The 21,840-nt window shown below is 36.4% G+C and overlaps 1 protein-coding gene across 5 annotated transcripts in view; it reads right to left on the reverse strand.

The window, feature by feature from the left end:
* The window catches only part of LOC126701924 (potassium channel SKOR-like), a 30,398-nt gene continuing 8,558 nt past the window's right edge, over positions 1–21,840 (reverse strand). For all 5 annotated transcript variants that reach the window (XM_050400373.1, XM_050400374.1, XM_050400376.1 and 2 more), the window contains 10 exons: positions 21,129–21,209; positions 19,296–19,394; positions 17,554–17,778; positions 17,137–17,325; positions 11,556–11,631; positions 9,748–10,042; positions 8,292–8,413; positions 4,115–4,338; positions 1,295–1,471; positions 1–1,211 (listed from right to left, as the gene is read on the reverse strand). In XM_050400373.1, coding sequence (XP_050256330.1) covers positions 1,451–1,471; positions 4,115–4,338; positions 8,292–8,413; positions 9,748–10,042; positions 11,556–11,631; positions 17,137–17,325; positions 17,554–17,778; positions 19,296–19,394; positions 21,129–21,209 — 1,332 coding nt within the window. In that variant the 3' untranslated portion in view covers positions 1–1,211; positions 1,295–1,450. The remainder of the gene's footprint in view (positions 1,212–1,294; positions 1,472–4,114; positions 4,339–8,291; positions 8,414–9,747; positions 10,043–11,555; positions 11,632–17,136; positions 17,326–17,553; positions 17,779–19,295; positions 19,395–21,128; positions 21,210–21,840) is intronic.

Consider the following 21,840-nt stretch of genomic DNA (forward strand, 5'->3'; position numbering starts at 1 on the left):
GAACCCGACGGGAATAAAAGTTAATACATAAGCCCAAAACAGGGCACTCCATTGTTTTGAAATTATTCTTACAAAACACAAAAATAAATGACAAAAATAAAAAGCAAGGCTAGGCTAGAGGAGCATCAGGGATAGATTGGCCTTTAGGAGCTAACGAACCCTCTGGAACAGACAGACCTTCGAGAACAGTTTAGCCTTCAGGGACGTTCTGGCTGTTAATCTCAGCGTAAGCAAGCTCCTTTACCATTCCCTCCATCAAGTGGACAACACCGTTGGCTTCGTTCATGACAGCGTTGGCGCTACCAGGCTTCTGCGGAACGATGTCGTCAATCACCACTTTGGACAGGTCTAGGTTAAGGTAAAGAGCGGCGATCTGCTTAAGGCAATCCTCAGAGCCATCACTATAAAAGCCACCCAACTCATCATAAAAAGGTTAAGAGGTCCGATACTCCGCCATAGCGTCAGCCTTAACTGCTCCATCTGCTCACAAAGAGTGGTCAGCTCTGTCATCAGGTTAGTGTTTGATTTGACTAGATCTTCACATCAACGGGTGGTTGCCTCCAGCTCAACCTTCTTCTTGTTCACCTCGATGTTGAGGATATGAGTAGCTTCCTTATATTGACTCAACTGGTCGACCTTGTGCTCTAAATAGATATATTGGTGACGGACCACGCCTTCTTTAGCAACGCACCTAGCTTGGAGAGCCTTCATCCTTACCATGGCTTGCAAAAGACGACAATTATAAAAGACTTTATGCACGAAAAAAGAAAGAGGCGAACCTGACGCAAACTCACCCTCACCAGGTCAAAAAGACCAAAGTCCCCCAAGTCTTCAATGCCATGCTTGCCACACTCGTCCATGTCTGTGTCCTTTATGATTGAGTGGACCATCTCGATGGCATATTCCTTATGGCTCACCAGCCTTTGGATGGAGCCAGAAGCGATAAGGCCTTGAGCCATCATCAAACCTTTACCAACACCATGGCACGAAGGTGGAGGAGCCTTTTGTGACGAATCCACCTGATTTGTCACGGCGGATTGGCCCGTCACCTTTTTTAGCGGGACGATCATCCTTACCCGTCCCCTTCCTTTTGGGGGCAACTTTGGGAGGAGGCGTCACCTTAGAAGGAGAAGCTAATGCCTCCCCTCATTGCTTGAGGTGAGCAGCAGTGGCTTGCCTCACCAAAGCCCTCTACCTACCACTGTCCATCTCTGAAAAATAATAACGAAAGGAATAAGAAAAATCGGAGTTAGAATAAACATTCAAGGAAGCAAATAGAAAAAAGAAAACTTACATCGACGAGCGTATGCATCTAACCATCGAGCTTCAACTGTTGGCTCGGGACCACCACAAAAAGCGTGAAGGGTTTCAAGTGTGACCAGGTCCTTCCACTTTCTCTGCCCAAGCGGAATCGCCCAAACGCGCCTAAGAAAACTCTCCTGTTCTTCATTTATTTCCGGACAGACTTGAGCTAAAACGAATCAGAAGCAATAGGTTAGTTACATAATCAAAGCTAACGGGATAGATAAGAAAACAAACACCGATGGCTCACCAGACTTATCAAAAACACCCCAGGTATTATCAAACCCGTCGGGCATAATAGCCCACTTTTTGGGTTTACACACCCAGTCCATCCCTTGTACGAAAAAGTACCTACTCTTCTAGTTACGGTTGGAATCAGGCATGTCTGACACCAATCTAAAAGATGATCTCCTTGCCAAAAATATAAATACACTTTGACGAATATATCTGTTATGGCTTGTAGTAGTAAAAGAACTCCTCAAGTGTGAGACGATGGTTACCTCCACTTAACTGGCCCCATATCACTTCGATCCCGATAAAAATCCTCCACACGTTTGGGACGATCTGGCTGACGAACAAGCCTAAATAATTAGCAAGTTGACGATGCAATTCCGTCAGTGGCAACCTTAATCCAGTGGTAAACATTGTGTCATACATACCGATGTCTGCTGTCTTGCCTAAGTAACACTTCTCAAACTTCCTTGACAACCGCATAAGGACGTGGTCAGGAATTTAAAAACGGTTATAGAGGTTGTTGAAAACTTTCAACAACAGGGTTGGGTAGAAGTCATCCACCGCCCATATCAGGGGAATGATGAAAGGTCTATGGCCATCATCTTCCACTTCACCTACAGCCCTGTCTCCTTCTCCATGGTCCTCTCCCTCCTCACCTTCTTCCTATTTACACTCATTCTCATCCCCTTCTTCTTCCTCCTTGGCAAGAGAATGGGCTGACGGTTCCCCTTTCGAGGACCAAGTCAAATTCTACGCCATGGGCTCATGTCCCGACGAATAGACTTCTTCATAGTCCGCACCCTCATGAACTGACAACGATTGTTCACTCGTTACTTCTCTATCACCTGACATCTATTCACTTACAAGCGACGAATGTATACTAGGAACATACTCATGCAACAGATCTCTCAAAACGACGACCAGTTAAGTTCAATAGATAATAATTGGAACAAGGTAAAGGAACTTACCTAAAAAGAAGTCGACGACGGATCAGCTGTCAAGATGACAGATGCAAACAAGTATGAGAGCAGCGACGAAGGGGCTTGAAATCACAATTAGCATTAGGAGAAAATAAAACAAAAGAAACTAATAGAAAGGAAAGAACTATTTATAGAGCAATGAGCGCAGTATATGAAGTGACGCTTCTGATTAGAAATAAGGTCAATCAATGTGCACCACATGTCACCTAGTATTTATTGAAAATGTATCTACCTTCATCAATGACACACTTCTCAACAAAGTAATTAATACCCATGAAAACCCTTTTTACTTTGAGACCCATCAAGCATTGCCAACGGGCACACAAAATAGGGGGCAGCTGATAAGGTTATTTTTGGAATAGGAAAAGAACCCTTAACTTTAGAACCCATCAAGAGAATGTATGACAATTATAAGCCAATGGCACCAGTAACCGTTTGTCTCTAGAAGGGTCCATCTAGAACCTCATACCTAACACCCACAAAAGCAAAAGGCCAGGTTATAGCCGTAGGACGATTCTCACTCCTGATGACCAAGCAGACAAGCCCATAACAAGCCGACAGAAACATGTCCTGTACTAAGCAGATGGGTCACACTGAAGGACGAATAGGCATACTGATGGATCCTATATGTCCTTGCGTGATCTCCACACATATTTCTATATGGAAATATCTTACGCGCCACACACCAAGACCATACTACGCGATTTTCATCTTCCCAATATGGGAAGATGTCCCAAAGATCTCGGTGACATTAGCTCCACCTCCTCCCTATAAGGAAAACCCCTGTATTCCCAAGATCTAGGTCTACTCTGCATCACTATATAAACAACAGGTTTTCTCTTTTCCAAGGTACGCAAAAAAATCCCTAACTCTTTCACAATAGAGTTCTTGGAGATTTCTCATTCACTAACTTAACTTTCAGAGGATCTTTGGCCTGCACCGCACCGGTTTTCTTTGTTTGGTTCTTGGTTTCTTGTTCTTCAGGTACCCATTGGAGTGCTTGAGGACGATCAGCTCACTGATGATTTTTGTGCATCATTAGTAGATTTCAACCCAGCCAAAGTTAAACAAAAAAAAGTGAAAACGACCTAAACCTGGTGTTTATGCAACTTGCCCCCAAAATAAAAATAAGCTCCGGTAGATTTTTTTTTTTTTTTTAACACACAAATGGACTACTTTGCCTATGAGTGCAACCACGATTATCCATAACATTTTGATCTGTGAAGGTAAACGGAATTGAGAACATTAAACCCCCAAAAATGGTGAAAGACCACAATTGGATTGGAGGGTCAGTGGTAAACAAACAAAATGACCACAATATTGAGGCCATCTTTTGTTCTCACCTTGATGCATCTCTCCTGGACATATACAGTGTCAAGTGTTACTTGTTCTTCCAAGTCAAAATTATTTGGTAATATTTAGAATCATTATGTTTATAGATATACACACACACAAGCATGTATATGTGTGTGTTTTTACTTCTGTGTACATATATACAATATAACATGCCCAACGTTTAGAAGTTCTGAAATTGCTTAGTGCTACACATAACCAATATGTTTAGTTAAGATAATTGTTTCAGTTTATACTTCACTAACCAAATATATCTTCTGATCGTTGGTAACCATGTTTATGTCAAGAATTTTGCCTCCATCTTCTGATAAAATAGTATTCCCACTAGGACATTTCAACTGTTCCCTTGCTGCATTGATGAGCTCTTGAATGCTTTTTGGAACCCACAACACCACTCCCTCTCTTCTCTCCTCTTTGGGATCCCATGGGTGAAAGGGAAACACTGTGCATTTCTTCTGTCGCATTTGATCTGTTATTGCCAATAGAAACCTTGTTAATTCACTGATGAAAGTAGTAAATTAAACCATTTAATGCAATAAATTCACTCAGACCATTTATATATATATACACAAAAATACGCGGTAAGTGGATGTTTTGTCTGTAAAGACTGAGCTGCCTCCTAAATAGCATAGTTCAAGCAAATAACAGCACAAATATGATGACTGTCAGAGCAGAAAGTTAGAGGAAACAAATTAACGGTTCACATGTATGATTGGTATTGTGTGTAACTTGACTTACATTGTTTAGCCCATGGCCTTTATTAGGACAACTGGTTTTCCCATTAGCTCTCCAAAGAAAAACAATCATTTCAAATGTAATTGAGTACCACAGAGCACTACAAACTTACAAAGAGTCAAAGCTGTATCACTTATGGAAATATTCTATTAGGGGAAATACCAAGTTCCAACTTTAAGCTTTATTTTGTTAGCAGTAAAGGTTCCCACAGTAGACACGCCATGTAGTTTTTGACCTTTTTTTGTGCATAAATTTTCAGAGGCACATGCAGCCCTCTTGATAACCACTACCTATTATTGATTCAAGAAAGAGTACACGCATAATGCTTGAAATAAAAACATGCAATTTAAGACATTTGTGCTGATAAACCGAAGAGTGCGACAATTCACATGTACTACAAGATGACCAATGAACATATCATAAAGTTTGCCGATTTTATATTTCAGCCATAATTTGATGGGTACTAACAACATTAAATTCTCTTCAAATCAGGATTTCTTCCAACACACACCTACCCACCCATACGAAATTTTATTTTTGAAAAAATAAAGCTGAAACATAACCGTCTCTCTGTAGAGACACATAAAGGTTGACATCATGGTCATGGCCAGGAGAAAAAGAGGAATAAAGGAAGATTGAGAAGCCTACAGGTTAAATTTGGGAAATCAGCTCCAGTGGAATATACAACATTGTTGAGAGCAACATAACCGTCTATATGAATTAGTTACTCAGAAATTCATAATTGGGGGTCAAAAATCGTATATTGAATTAATTTTCAATTCAAAGACTGTAACAGTTCCCACTGAGTCTGAACTATTTACGTTTTTTATTCAGCGGGTTATGTCTCAGATTAAATAATACAAGGCTACAACTGACTATTGCAGCTATTTTTGTCAATATTATGAAATCTTCATCTATGTTGATAATTATACTTTGTTGCATTGCTTGGATTGAGGCTGTGCTTGGAGAGATATAAGCAAACATGAAGAGGAAGATCAGTACATCAATAATTTTCAGATTCCAACATATAGGCTACTACTTTGATCAAAACAAGGCCCAAACTTGGTAAACCAATCGTGAATCACAATTATGGAATGAATAGTGATTTCTTCCTATTAAGACAGCTTGATGAGGAATGTTTAAGGCCCCATTTGCTCCCGCAAAAAACATTTTCCCTCATTTTCAAGTATTTAGGATGACTAAAAAACTAGGTCAAATAGAATTCGTTTTCTGTTGACTAGGAAAAACACCTTTAGGACTTAAAAGTTAACATGTTTTATGAAAACAACCTTAAGAGAACAAAACACCCCTCTCTTATGCGAACACAAAACCACAAGAATTCCTTAAACCTACAAAATGATAAAAATATCTTAGTACCTCAAATATGACAAAATAACCTCGAAATTTTCAAAATAACCAAAATATCCTTAAAAGCACAAAATACCATGTTAACCTCCAAAACAATAAAAATATCATTAAAATCTCTAAATTGACCAAAATACCATTTAAACCTCCAAATGACTCAAATATCCTAAAAATCTATAAAATGACCTAAATTTCCAAAATGATAGAAATACACAATTTCCAAAATACTCTCAAAACCTTCAGAATGACTGGAATATCCTCAAAACTTCTAAAATAACAAAACTAAAACCACTAAATGACCAAAGTAGCCTGAAAACCTCTAAAATGATAGAAATACCCCAAACAACCCCCCCCCCCCCCCCCCAAAAAAAAAACCCCAAAACCTTTAAATGATTGAAATGGCCCAGAGCCTACAATACGACCAAAAGAACCTTAAAACCTCTTAGATGATTAAAATATCTCCAAAACCTCTAATATTACTGACATACCCTTAAAATTATTAATTAAATGGGTAAATGGGTAACATAATACCTAACCTGTTTATGAACCAATCCCAAACCTGCCCATTTGCAATCCCTAACAACTGAGGCAATATTGATCTGCAAGAAGGCCCCCAACACCATTGCCAAGAACAATGAGAAAGTCCTTAATGCCACTCATCGCGTCACACTAGCATAACTCCCTAGTGCTGATCCTTTATTTCACTTAAACCCTTGCAAGTATTTCTTTCTTTATTATTTTAAACTAATAGTAATTTTGAAGGTCTTAAAGAAACTAACAACAGTATATATCCAAAAGAGCCTAACTCTTGAATACACAGTATAGACTTTAAACCTCTTTAACTCACACTCATTTTTCAATATGGGATTTACCCACTATTTTTTCTTTTGAGAATACTAAGGTTATGTTTGGTAACAGTTTTTATTTTCTATTTCAAAAACTTGTTTTTGGGGATATAAAGAAAAAACAATTTTCTTGTATTTTTTAAATCAAAAACATGTTTGGTTAATTGAAATTAAAAAGATAATTTTTTGAAGAAAAAAATAGAAAATACTAAAATATATTGTTACTAGGATTTGAACTCTAATATTAACTTATTAAATGAGATACATTCATTAAATTAAATGCGTATTTTCATTGACTTTTGAAAATTAGAAACTGAAAACAGCCTTTTACATGTTTTCAGTTTCCTTCACAAATTAAGTTTTGAGAATAGTTTTTGTTTTATGTCCATTTTGGGTTGCCAAACAAGTTTTTTAGTCTCAAAAATAGAAATTGTTTTTGAAAACAGAAAATAAAAGGAAAAAAAAGTTACCAAACATATCCTAAGTATTTTAACACACACACACGGTAGTTGCGCTCTCTCATTTTGATTGTGCTCATTAGTGTAATTTTTAATAATTTTATTTTGATACTGCTTATTTTTAGTTAAATTTTGGTGTTCGTATTAATATTATAAAGCGGTGAGATAAAGTTGTTATCTAATATCTATATAAAATGACAGGAAAATTTTGTAATTTTTTGAACAAGCCAAACATGGGAAAAATATTTTCCAAAGCATTTTCAAAAAGATGATCAAACACAGGAAAACAAATAATTTTCCCTAAAAATATTTTCAAATATTTTCCAAACAGAAAACATTTATGCCGAAACAACAACAACCAAGTCTTAGGCCCAAATTTTTTGGGATTGGCTATGGATTCTCAAAAGATTAGTCAAGGTCAGCTATATGTATTCTTTTTTGCCATTCTATTTTATCTAAAGTCATACTTTCTGTTACACCAAAACAAATGGAACCTAAATTTTATTTTGCCCTTTACCAATCCTTGGTAGCTTGAGAGAGAGAGAGAGAACCCCAGGGGGATTCCATTTATGTGTTTGTGTATGTAAATTACACCTACCATCCATCCCATAGGTAAACTTACTGAAGTGGGAGCAAGATCTATTACCATCTCTTTGTACTGTACTACTGTTACATCCAATAAGGCAAACCAAACATTTTTTTTTCCTCTTTCTTTGATAATTTGATAATAGGGGATGGGGGGATATGAACCCTGGATGTCCCCTTTGAAAATACCAAGAGGTGCCAGGTGCCAGTTGAGCTACAAAGCTCTTAACACTCTTTTTTCTTTTTTATTAAAAAATAAAAATAAAAACCTGGGAAGGGGCAGGGTAGAATTCAGAAACTGGTGTAGGAAAGAGAAAAGTCTTGATGCTCTTCATTTGTGCATTTTTTGGTCAGTAATTTTTTCAGTCAACAATTGTTATGCAATAAAATCTAGGATTGTATGCCATATGTGATAACTACATTTTTCTTCATACCTCGAATTTCTTGAGAACAATCAGATAACCCAGACAACTGAGAAGTTCTTGCAACTTTGAGCAGCTTGATCAAATTCTTATTTCCGCCAATAAGGGCATCATCCAGTGCAGTATTTCCCCATCTGAAAGCAGAAGATAGGCTGACAAAGGTCACTCTAGTTGGAAAAGTTACGTAGTCAAAAACACACAAAGTTATGGATAGTTCATTTTGTTTGCACTAGTTCTACATGCTTTCTTTCTTTCATAATAAAGCCAGTGTTGAGTCAAGTGCAGATAGTAAGCATTTCTATTAACTATTATGGACTAAAAGAGCGTTCCCTTTTGTCATTTTCATGTCTTCTAACAACAATTGAAGCTTGACGACTGAAAATTTTTTAGGATAGGGAACATTAAATTTTAAAACCATGCTCTAGCCAAAAAATTACGGAGCCACTGTAGACATCTCACATAAAAAATATTTTCTCAAAAGCTGTATTTCTGAGTTAACCACACAGAAACATTCTAACCATGAAAACAACGAATGCAAAAATATCAATGTAATTGGTATATGTTAACATTTTGATATGCTATATCCTAAAGCTTCCAAAAGAAAATGAATAAGAAAGCCAAAGCAACTGAAAATTTGAAAAGAAGTATGTACAGTCAGAGGATATGAAACGAACTTTGGAAATGTGTCTAACCATATTAGTTTTGAGTTTTGAATACATTTAAAAGGAGATTCAAAGTTCTCATTTTAATCTGTAATGGAAAATTATTTTTCTTTGCAAAACATGCATTTTGGACACAAAGTCAGCGCACTGGAACAGTGCCTTTGAAAGAGAGGTTAAAATGAATCAAGTCATAGCACGTCATAGAATTATGTAACTAGAATGCATGTGGTGCAGAGACTATACAGGTGGAATTTTGGCATAAAATCAATCAAGATAAATTGTAAGTGGTTTAGTACACTTAGCAAGGTAGGATTCCTCAATCATAGACAATTTATACAACAAATGTCAAAGTTGTCCAGATAAAATTGAAATGGAAAAAAAAATAAATAAATAATAAGGAACTAAAGTGTAGGGTGCAAAAGCTGAGATGTTGGGAAATGAAAGCCAAAAGAATCCAAGATCTCTTATTTAAAAATGACTACAAGTCTTTTTTTTACAAGACCATCTAAACCAATGAGATAAAACTAACAGTGTTATGTGATCTTAATTGATATAAATATTAATTACTTATCTAAAAATCAATAGTGTAAACAATCATGAAACCATATCCTATTGATCGCAAATTCACAATGCTAAACCCAAATGAGACATGCAAAAACATGTCAAGTAGAACATAACATATAATCAATTCAAAACAACTTCCTCATTGTACAATCTCATATTTTGTACTTGAAAAACTGCTTTTGGCTTAAAAAGGATCATGCTTCATACTTGTCTTAAAAACCAGATAATTCTTCAGATTATACCTGTCCTTTGACAAAACACTTGCTCCTGCTTCTAGAAGTAATTCTGCCACTAAATATAACCCTTCTGAGGCAGCTATGTGAAGTGGTGTTCGACAATCATAATTTTTGGCATTTGGATTAATGCCATTGGACAAAACCCTTTTTAAAAACTCGAAGTCCCTCCTTGCAACAATCATACAGAGAAAACTACCGGCATCATCAATTGTAGGTGCTGCCCCTGCCTTAACGAGTAGAGAAGCTACTTGATCGTGCCCATTCTTGATGGCTTCAAGCAAGGGAGTGTTTCCAAACTTATCTAATACACATAGTTAATCAACAATTATCACCAAATTTTGATGAAAGACAATACCAAAAGGAAGATAAAAGAAAAAAAATTTAAATGATAAACCTAAAAATTAGCACTTAGGGGTTTGACTAGAATCAGCACCTAGCAGAAAACTTAGGAATAAGAACCTAGCAAAAAGCTTAGGCATCAGCACCTAAGCTGCTAGGAATCAGCACCTAACAATTTGGAAAATCTCTAATATCAAATTTTATAGCACTTCTAGGATTACAAAAGATCATTTCCCCATAAAACTCTCAACTAAAGATAATCTAAAATCTTATCCCTATCTAGAAAGATATGAAATCTATTCCCTATATGAACTCAAAATAAAAATGAAAGTTTTAAAATAATCCAATCTCCCATGAGATAAAGAAAATTTGAAATAATAAATTCCAAAATAATTGTAGGTGTTCCAGTTAATTTATATTTGAGACTTGCAAGGAGATTTACATGGAGCCAGAACTTTCCTTGCGAGGCTCCAGGAAAACAAAATCTTTTTATAAAAATCAACCATTGGAAATATTTTAGTAAAATTGTAAAAATAATGAATAGGTACCAATGAACTCTAACTCAAATGATACTTCCTCCATCCATTATAATGAGATGGAGGGTGTGATCATGTGTTCAAGACTCATTGTTAACAACCACACACCCCAAAAAAAAAAACAGCCAAAAATGATAACAGATGCAACAGAATTAGAAATAAATAAATAAATAAATAATCTTGTGAAAATAATGCACAGGTGTAAAAATGAAGAAATGATCACCTTTTTTATAATAAGAAATAATCACTTTAACGAGGAAGCTTATACCAATTACTGATGGTTTAAGAAAAATGATTCCATTCCAACATCAAATTTCTAAACCTCGAAAAACATCTTTATTTGATTTTTTAATTGATGGAAAAATACAAGAATGAGTTTACTGAGAAAGTGAGTTTGCAAGTCTTTTACAAAATTGATGGTGATCAGATATTTTCATAGAAAATATCCATTTCATGATAAACATCCTAGACACATCAATTAGCAGCCTTAATTTTCAAAATATAGCAGTCTCTTCTCTCTTTTTTTTATTTTATTTTTTCCGTTTTTTAGTTTGTTGACTTTTTGCTATTACTTTTATGGTTGGCAAATGCAAAACTTGGATATGGTAAACATGTTTAAGTTTTGATAGCTTTACACTTTTACAACTAGCCAAAAATTAAAAATTGGACATTGAATTGGAACTAATTAAACTAAATTAAATATATTATTATTATTATTATTATTATTATTATTATTATCCATTACAAGAGTTGTAACTTGTAAAAGGTCTTAATTTTGAAAGAAACCCAAGGACTTTGACCCCAGGTGCACCTGAAATTACACTTACCAATCTTAGGAAGAGCACTAGTCTAGAAGCCCACTAAACGATGTACAGAATGACAGACTACAGGGGATTCTTAGAGGGGTGGTGGGGATGATTAATTATTTTAAAAGCTGACCTGAAATGCTGACATCCACTCTCTGCTCAATAAGGAAAAGAGTAATATCTTCATATCCTTTGGATGCAGCAACATGCTGTGAAAAACAAAACTACATATTAATATAAGCAATACAAGAATTCATTCCTGTCCTAGTAAACTGAAAAAAGGGGGGAGGGTTGGACGAACAGAACCAAAACACATAATTTAGATATTTCAGCACAAACTGCATATTCTAATAACAATAAAAGACCTTGGTCATGAAATCAGTATCAGCTTACAATTTGTGGTTGTATATGATGGCATATTAACACCATGCCATATTTGTGGAGTACAATACCATCTTATTGAGCTAAAGAGCCCAAGATAAAGAACTGATCAAAAAAATACTCCTGTTCTTGACATCATAGCAAAAGCTTCTTACAGAACAGTATCCTAGTTTTGATTTAGAATGTTGATCTTGGGAAGAAAAAAAAAGAAATTGGGAAGATCCAGTGAGCACTTCTGAAAAACTATTTCAGAGAGAAAATTTACTTTCCCCAAATAACAAGAAACAGTAACCAATTTTAAAATTGTTGAAACGTAGCTCTGGTACCATGTTAAAACAGAAAGTAGAAAATAAAAACTAATGTAGAGAGACAAGGAGAGAGTGGAAGCAAGAGAATTAATGTGATTCGGCCTAATGGCGTAAGTCTACATCTATAATGGAAAGCCCTTTAGCAGATACATCATGTCTGTGTTGAGTAGTATGTTACAATCAACCCAATGTAAGGTGCTTATAGGAATACATTAGTTTTACTATGGTAGCCCATGGTATTACCAAACCATATTAACCCACGGTATCATACAAAAATATCTTTTAAACATTTATGGTAAATAATATATTCTATCTCCCTCAAACTCATGCTTGCAGAAAACTTGAGTTTGGAAGGAAAGTCTTCAATGCAAAGAAGGTTTTTCATGCCCATTGAATGAATGGAGAACCACCAAGAATTGCCTCAAAAATATCACTGTCAAAGAGGAAGAAGCCCGTGAAGTGAGTGAGGCACAATAAAGAATCTGTCTTGCCAAGGATGTGCAAAAAGGGTTTCTATAGGCATTTGATGTGCTGCTTGGGCAGAGACAAAGCACAACAGCAGAAAGAGCTCTGGCATGAGAGTGCAAGTAAACACACCTCCAACACAAATATTGTGTGGAGCAAGGACGTATGAAAGTCAGATAGTAGGTCATTCACGTCACCAGGATAAAACTGGCGCATGAGGGCTCTAAATGCATATGTGACACATGGAGGGTGTGTTCAAAGCGGGAAGTGGTGCATGCAGCCACAACGAAGCACATGGTCAGGACTGAGATGATGCAGGGGGTGTGTGTGGTACCGAGACAGCAATTTTCAGAGGACTTGGATGAAGGTTTCTGGATTCCAATTATAGATTCCCATGGATCCAGATCTCAAGTGTGGGCTCTTATGCTGACAGTAGAAGCAACAACCAAAGTGGATTAGGTACAGAGATTGTAGCTCTGATACTATGTTAAAAAAGATAAAACATGGCTCTAATGCCATGTTAAAATAGTTGAAACACATGAGGCTCCCTTCACTAATGTGGCTTCAAGGATTTGGGTTATGAGGGTGGAAAATTTACGTGGTGCAATGGATAGTGGGAAGGATATACAATTTGGGAAAGACTGGATAGAGCCGTTGCTTCTACTGACTGGTTAGCAAAATTCCTGGCCTCCAAGGTGGCGCATTTGGAGTGTGGGTCATCAGATCATAAAACTATACTTATCCACCTTGCTGGGATCCCCAAAAAATCTCAGAAACCTTGGAGGTTTAAACAGATGTGGTTAGAAGAGGAGGGGTGGAGGGAAGCCATGGAATCAGCCTAGTTATGTGAAATGGAAGGGAGACTGATGAAGGGGGTTGAAGGCAAGATTCACCAATGTAAAAAGAAATTACAATGGTGGAGCTGAATGGTTTTTGGGAATGTTATCAGATCTTTTAAAGATAAAAATGAGAAATTGCATAAAGCTGAAGATCTCGTAATCTGAGGAGGCAGTATGGCAAGGGTTCAACAATTAAAAAAAGAGATTAATGTACTACTGGTAAGAGAAGAGAATATGTGGAAGAAACGATCAAGGGCTCTTTGGCTGCATGAAGGGGATCAAAACGCACATTTTTTCCATAGTCGTGCAACACATCGATACAGGAGGAACAAGATTACCAAGATTGAAAATTCTGTAGGAGAATTATGTTCGTACTTTCCTTGGCTGTACTCATAGGCTTCTACCAGAATTTATTTACATCCTTGGAACCCAGTCAGATTGAGCTAGCAGTGGACCCCATCCCAGAGACAGTCTCAGCTGAAATGAATGCTGCTTTGTCTAAACTCTAAAGAATTCACCAGAACAGAAGATAAAGCTGTACTTAAACAAAGGGAATCTCTAAAGGCCCCAGGGCTGGATGGTATACCACCTTTGTTTTTCTAGCACTATTGGCAACAAGTAGGAGATGAGGTCTCTACAACAGTTTTGCACTGCTTAAATTTAGGTTCTATCCCTCCTTCTATTAACCATACTTATATTACTCTAATTCCTAAAGTCAAAAGTCCAATCAGAGTATCAGAGTATCGCCCTATCTATTTGTGCAATATTATTTATAAACTCATCTCTAAGGTGGTAGCAAACAGGCTTAAGAAAATCTTACCTCATTTGGTGTCCAAAGTCCGAATCTCAGAGTGCTTTCTAGTCTGACAAATCTATCTTTGATAATGTTTTGGTTACCTTAGAACCACTGCATCACATGAAGATCCAACAATCCAAAAAAAAAAAAAAAAACAAGTCTTATGACTCTTAAGTTGGATATAAGCAAGGTGTACGATAAAGTAGAGTGAGGTTTTTTGAAGAGAGCCATGGAAAAGATGGGTTTCTGTGAAAAGTGGGTGTCTCTCATCATGTATTGCATCAGTACGGTATCATATTCTATCTTAGTTAATGGTGAACCGAATGGGGACATTAGACCATCAAGAGTGATTCGGCAAGGAGATCCCCTTTCTCCTTACCTCTTACTGTTGTGTTCCGAAGGCTTAAATAGGTTGATTCAGAAAGTTTCCAGTGATGATTTGATCTGGGGCTTCTCCTTGTGTAGAGTTGGGCCTAGAATCACGCACTTATTTTTTGCAAATGACAGCTTGCTACTTTGTCATGCAAATATGGGTGATCTCCAAGTGATTCAAGATATACTGACGTTGTATGAACACACATCTAGGAAACAAGTCGATAGAGGTAAGACTATAATGTTCTTTAGCAAAGCTGTACCAGAAGAGAGGAAATTGGACATTATAAATTTCCTAGGGGTCCCTAAAAGAAGAGAATATGAAAAATATATTGGTCTCCCAACTGTGGTGGGGAGAAATAATAAGGCAACCTTGAACTATATCAAAGAAAGGGTCTGGAACAAACTTCAAGGATGGAAAGAGAAGCTACTATCCCAAGCAAGCAGAGAGATTTTGCTAAAAGCAATGGTACAAGCTATACCAACTTTTAGTATGATTTGTTTTAAGCTCCCAGTTGGCCTTTGTCATGAAATTGAGATGATGATTATTAAGTTTTAGTGGGGGCAAAAAGGAGAGTAGAGGAAAATTCACTAGAATAACTGGGAGACTCTGTGTCAACCAAACGTTCAAGGCGGGATAGGCTTTAAAGACCTGGTAAAATTTAATGAGGCAATGCTAGCAAAACAGGTTTGGCATTTGTGGAATGACCAATCTTCCCTCTTCTACCAGGTATTCAAAGCAAAGTATTTTCCTAATGGGTCGATTTTTTATGCTAAGGTGTCATTTGGCTCCTATGTTTGGCAAAGCATTCTAAAAGCTAGAAGGGTTATAACAAATGGGATGCAGTGGAGGATTGGTGATGGGGAAATTGTACGAATTTAAGAGGACTATTGGCTGCCTGGAAATTTGTCTACAAAGTTGGCTTCACCCCGTGGTAATTTTCCTGCAGGTGCTACTGTTTCCCAGTTGTTTGAGCCAGAGACGGGCGGCTGGAATGTACCACTAATTGAAAATGATTTTTTACCTTTTGAAGCCCAGAAGATACTAGCTATCCCTTTATGTATGACTAGGCAGCAAGATATTACGATCTGGCCGAGATGCAAAACGGGCTCATACTCAGTTAAAACAGGATACCAGCTTCTCAATGAGTTGGATGATAGGGAGAGGGCATCAAGTTCAGATAATGTAGAGGCGAAAACTTTCTGGTCTCACATCTGGAAATTGGATGTTCCAAATAAGGTGAAAATGTTCATGTGGCGTGCTTGCTTCGAGGCCTTACCAACAAAGATGAATCTTAGAAAGCGGAAGATTTTGGATAACTCTCTGTGCAGTCAATGCTCTAAGGGTGAGGAAGATACTATCCACACTCTCTGGGATTGTGATGATCTACATTGTATTTGGGACCGTGGTTTTAACTGGATTCAGAGAGACTTCCACACCTTGCCTCTTTCTCTGACCTAGCCAGTGTAGCTGATAAGCAACCACGGCAATTGGAGATTTTTGCCATGATTGCTTGGTCAGTTTGATAGAAGAAATAAACTTCGGTGCAAAGAACCGAGTCTCCCCCCAGAAAAAATATTAGACCACACAAGATCTTTGTTGTTGGAATTCCAGTGTAAAGCCACTGCAAAACCACAGAAGCCAAACCCAGTCCCTATAAAGTGGAACACTCCAAACTGTGAAGCTTTGAAGATTAAATATGATGGGGCTATTTTTGCTGATACATTTGAGGCAGGAATCGGTGTCGTTATCAGAGATGGGAGTGGGACAGTTTTGGCTGCCCTACCAGAAAAAATTGCTATGCCTACATCGGTGGAACCAGTAGAGATATTAGCTGCTAGGAGGGCAGCCCAGTTTACAGTAGAACTTGGCTATCAGCAAGCCATATTCAAAGGAGACTCAGAACTGGTCTTCAAAGCTCTCTAAGAGGGGGTTCAATCTCTTTCACCTGTCATCATGCTAAAGACTTCATGTCTATTGCAGGCTCATTAAGAGCCTATTCCTTCTCTCACACTAGGATACAGGGCAATTGTGTCACTCATGCCTTAACAAGGAGAGCTAGCTTTTCTTTTCCATTATTAGTTTAGATGGAGTCTGTTCCTCCATACATTTTACATTTTGTAGTTTCTGATTCTCTTTAGTTAATGAATAATACTGCGAGGTACTGTTTCTCAAAAAAAAAAAAAAATTGGGAGAGGAAATCTCACCCACTAATTTGGGAATAATTGGACAAGACATCAAAGATGTGGCTTAACTAATGTGGTTTCGTAATTAGCTTTAGATCTCCTATTCTATGTAAAAGCAACAAACATTTTTGCTTTTCTCTGAGTCACATAAATTTATATGGCTTCAACGATTCTCCTTTGATTCTCTAACCTTTCCCTCATCCAAGACTCTTTAGAGAAAAAACCAAAGTTTCCAGTTTATATTACTGAGACAAAGCAATTAGGAAAAAAGTATGAACTAGTTAACAAAAATTAAAAAGGAAGGTGAGGGTATGTTAGCACTCTATTTGACAATTAAAATGTAACTCAGTTTTCTAAAATCCATACCAAAGGTGATCTTCCATCATAATCTGTCTTATTGGGATTGGCTCCTGCGTTGATCAAACGTTTTAGTCGATAAATATCTCCATCATAGGCCGCACAATTAAGCCTCATAGCCAGCTCTGATTCTTGCTGTGCAATATACAGTGTGATATCTGATTCCAAAATCTTTCTTTGGAGATTGGAGTCCTTTCCCTGTTGTTGATTGAAGTGTTAGAATGTTATATATACGGACAAGATTTCTGGGTCTTCTCAGTAAATAGAAGACAATTATTTTGCCAGTAAGTGGACACAATTAAATTCACTTTTCAGAAAACAACAAAGGCATTGACAATCATCTCTCATGGACCATATTTTTTGGGTAACAGTGATCAAATGGAAGGAAGAGTAAGATGAAAATAGATATTTGCAAGCACGATTTACCTCAAGGAGATTGTTTAAGATAATCCGCCCATCAGAGAAACAGATCCCCAGAACTTCTTTAAGACATTGTTTATCAAGTCGCAAGACCCTACATAGATCAAGAACTTGAACTGTATAAGGCTGAGGAGTATTGCAAAGAAAAGAAACCTCGCCAAATGATTTATTGACTTGCAAACGCATAACACATTCTTCTGTTTCATCATCATCCACCTTTCCTACCTCCTCCTGTAGATAATATCTAAGTAATCAAGTCCACAATTCAGGAATATGTTGATACACAGATGTGCATGTGCACACACAAAACAGAGGCATATATCCAGATATATTATATTTAAAAGTTAAAAAGAATGATAAAAATAAAAGATATCCAAAAATATAAATACCAGCTTTAGATATGAAAGATGTACTTAAAGATTGATACCAAGTCTATATTTTTGGTTGTGCATTCTAGGATTGTTTCACTACATTTATTTGTCAAGTAGTCGTTGTTTGTGAATTGTTTTGTCGATTATCGTTAAAAAGTCATAACCCAGCACCATTCCAACTTGAGTCTTGAGAGGGATCTTGAGAGAGGAGACTTGGATAAGATCCTGCCTTCCCAGTACTTTTATCATGAATAAGTATGGTTGTCTTCTATTATAGAAAAAAAGGATAAACGTTTTATACTTTTCTAACTGAACATCAATACTTCTATAAATAATGATTTTTTTTTTGTTCATTACACTCACATGCATATATCCCAATTATCTGTCTGTATGTATGTGTTGACTTGAATTTTAACATGCTAAGGCACACAAGGGAAAGAGCTATATATATCAACAACAATAAAACCTTAGTCCCAAAACTAAGCTTTTGGAACTACCAAATTTAATATAATTTGACTTACTTCCACAATGGCAGCACAAAGGACAGTGGTGGGGTGAGGAACTAATTTTGGAGGGGAGTGGGGAGGGAGACTAAAGATAGGATGACAACACGGAGAAAAAATGTCTAATTTTTTTTTTTTTTTGGCATGATACAAGTATTATGTAAAATCAATATGAAGGAAGATTCTAAAAAATAAATAAATTATGCAAAAAGAAAATTTCCCATGACCCTGGTGTATGCAAAAGTAATTATATTGATTGTTAAGATAAATATGGGAAAAAATGACAAAAAGAATTAAGGTATTTTCAAAAATATTCAAGTAAACTAAACCTAGAGCATTGAGATAGGCCTAACTATCAATTCTAAATGTCCATTCAACTTCTAGTAGTTCAATTTGTAATGACTATTACTAACGTATACAAAAACTTTGGGGTTTCTATGAGAGAAGAGAGAAGTGCTAAGAGAGAGAGAGAGGTGTACAGAATTATCATGAACTGTATGGCAAGTATGGGTATCCAAGACATTATTCTTCCACCATAGCTTATTGTGATTGGCTTATTGGTAACATCTGTTGCTGTGTAAGAGGCTTCAGTCAATTTAAGATCTTTTCACTATTAAAGAGTTATAAATTTTCTTGTCATAAAAATTTAACAGTTATTTAGAGGGGGCATATTATCTAATTTTTGGTACTAACTATGCATATGCAATTGCTTTGGGAAATTTTGTGATTTTGGGGTCCTTTTTTTGGTTGTGGAGAGAGAGAGAGAGAGAGAGAGAGAGAGAGAGAGAGAAGGCGGTTGTCCTTAAGTTAAACATACAAATAAGATAAGCATTGAGAAAGACATTTGAGAGATGAAAGCATTGACAATTCATACCACTTCACCGTGACATATGATATAAAGTTGATCTACTACTTTTCCCTGTTCTATAATCACTTCTCCTGGGAGAAAAAACTCCTCATGGACTCGGGCTGCCTGAGAAATCATGGAATGAATAAGAGTCATTTCCACTAAAAGAAGCTGAGCTTCTTATTATCAATTCTGTTTTATATGTTTGAACATTATGAAGAGATATCAGATAATGACAATATAGGAGAGAAAGCAAAGAAATAATGGGAAAAAAATATGAGAGGGGGCATATAATTGAAACTAATTTGTTCATAAAATTAGACTGACAAGACTGAAAAAGGCAACTAGCTGGCCCTTGACCAATATTCAACTTACACTAAAAGATGCCTCACTTAAAATAAATGCATTGAACAAAATTTTTATACACGGAAGCTATTATACAGGCCAAGGTAAGGGGAACTAGATGTACCAGCTATTTGGGTACCCACAGTGTTGGAATGCAATACTAACTCTCTAATTAAATACATAATTCAAAAAAATAAATAAATAAGGCACACTGGATGCCCATTACAATGAGTTAATTGATTATTGCACAACTTCTTGGAATTTGAGATTTCAAAGGCACTTTAGAGAGCCAGTTTATTTTAAGAGCAGAATACTTGTCGCCAAAATTCAGATCTTCACAGGTTAGAAAAATTTTGTTATACCAATCAGTCTTATGAAACTCTATTCAGCTGTATATCTAAATTGAGTGTCTATTCAGCTTTATATCACATTGAAGTAGATTGCCACTTTATCCGAGACAAGATTCTAAATGGAGATGTTACTACACCGTTTGGGAAGTCTAAAGACCAATTTGCTGATATCTTTATTAAGGCATAATATATGAGTTGTTTTAGAGTCTACATGTTCCAAGCTGGACTTATATGAAATTTATGATCCAACTTGAGGGAGAGTGTTAGAGAAACAGAAAGATGAAATTATGGGTTGTACTCGTGTGTTGTGTGGGTGGTACTCTTTTAGATGTGTCCCGATGAGCTGTTCTTATCTCCCATTCAAGAATATTCAGTGTCCTATTGTAACCACCCTTTCCTATATAGGAAATGAATAATAAGAGAGCTGGGTATCCAGTATTTTCCAGCCCCTCCTTATCACTCTTATTGTTTTCTTTCCTTTGTCAACACTTACAATTACGTTAAACCAACTGGAGATTACAATTTACAGCCATTCGAATTCAACACAATCATTGATAACAGAAGCAGCATATCATTCAAGATGAACTTTTGCAGAGAACTAATCACGCCAGAAAACCAACAACTTCTAAGTTCCTAAAAGTGAATCTAACGTAATTAAATCAAAATGAAAACTAGAAGAACAAGATTTAGTTGGTATGCTAATGCTCACAATAAATAAACAATTACTAATTTGCTTTATAGGTTAAAAGATTCAATAAACAGTGCAAAAGGGGTACCCTAGTCCACAAGGAGTATACAGAGGAAAGCCCACAATAAAAAAGAAGGCATGAAAAATAAAAGCACAAAATTTAATTAACGGAAGCTTAGGGTGTCCGAGAACTCTAGAAAGTTCATAGCGGAGGAAGTATGAGATATCAAAGTCCATCAAACAATTGCTAATAACGACAACAGTGAATGTTGCATGAAGAAAGTCAAACTGGGGCTATATGCCACTGAAATGGAATGGCAATTTCGATAAATTAAGATCTATGACGTCAATGGGCATGATCAAGTTCATAGATATCACATGACTTTCAACTTCTGAAAACATATAAAGTCCTGAATTTATAGTTGTTCAACCTTTGTACTTCAAATTCTACTTTAGATATATAACATCATGGCTTACAATCTGCTTGATGAATCCCTCAGAACACTCCTTGAAAAGAGAAGCTCCTTTAACATGCTGCTCATATAAGTTCTGTGAAATCTGCATAAAAGAAACAATGAAATGATACATAGACATACAAATCAAGCGCGCTACTAGAAATAAACAAAGTCTCAAAAGAAAAACAGATACATGGATACATTCAATGAACAATATAAGGTAAACATTAAAAAAGCTGCCGCATGAATTATTCATCCCACTGACTGTCGACATATCCACCTCAAAAAGTCCTCTAACTATTGTGTCTAGCACTCTTCTTCTTACTCAACCCAACTTAGAGAACTAGTTAATTGCAGGAAATCTGAGAATCATCTTCCACACTCTATTATCAATTCACATTTTCCAAGTCAAAATTATATCCACAAGGAAAACAAGTACAATTACCAAAACTTATTAACCATCCTAGGAGGCCAAGTGATACTTCAATAAAGGCTAATGTGAAAAATTAAAGAGAGTTTGGGGAGGAGGTGCACCTTTAAGGTAATTATGACTCATCCAACAGGGGAAAAGGGGGGAGAGAGAGATGTAATTAATAAATGGAGAATTCAGATTTTATTATTCAACATCTTCACAACATACACGCACTGCATATACTGAGGTAAAATGCATGAAACTAACAGCAATTTTTTCCAATTCAACCCAAGGCCAAGAGTATTCTAACAACTTCATCAAG

The sequence above is a fragment of the Quercus robur genome, chromosome 10, assembly GCF_932294415.1.
Source record: "Quercus robur chromosome 10, dhQueRobu3.1, whole genome shotgun sequence".
In the NCBI taxonomy this organism is placed as follows: Eukaryota; Viridiplantae; Streptophyta; class Magnoliopsida; order Fagales; family Fagaceae; genus Quercus; species Quercus robur.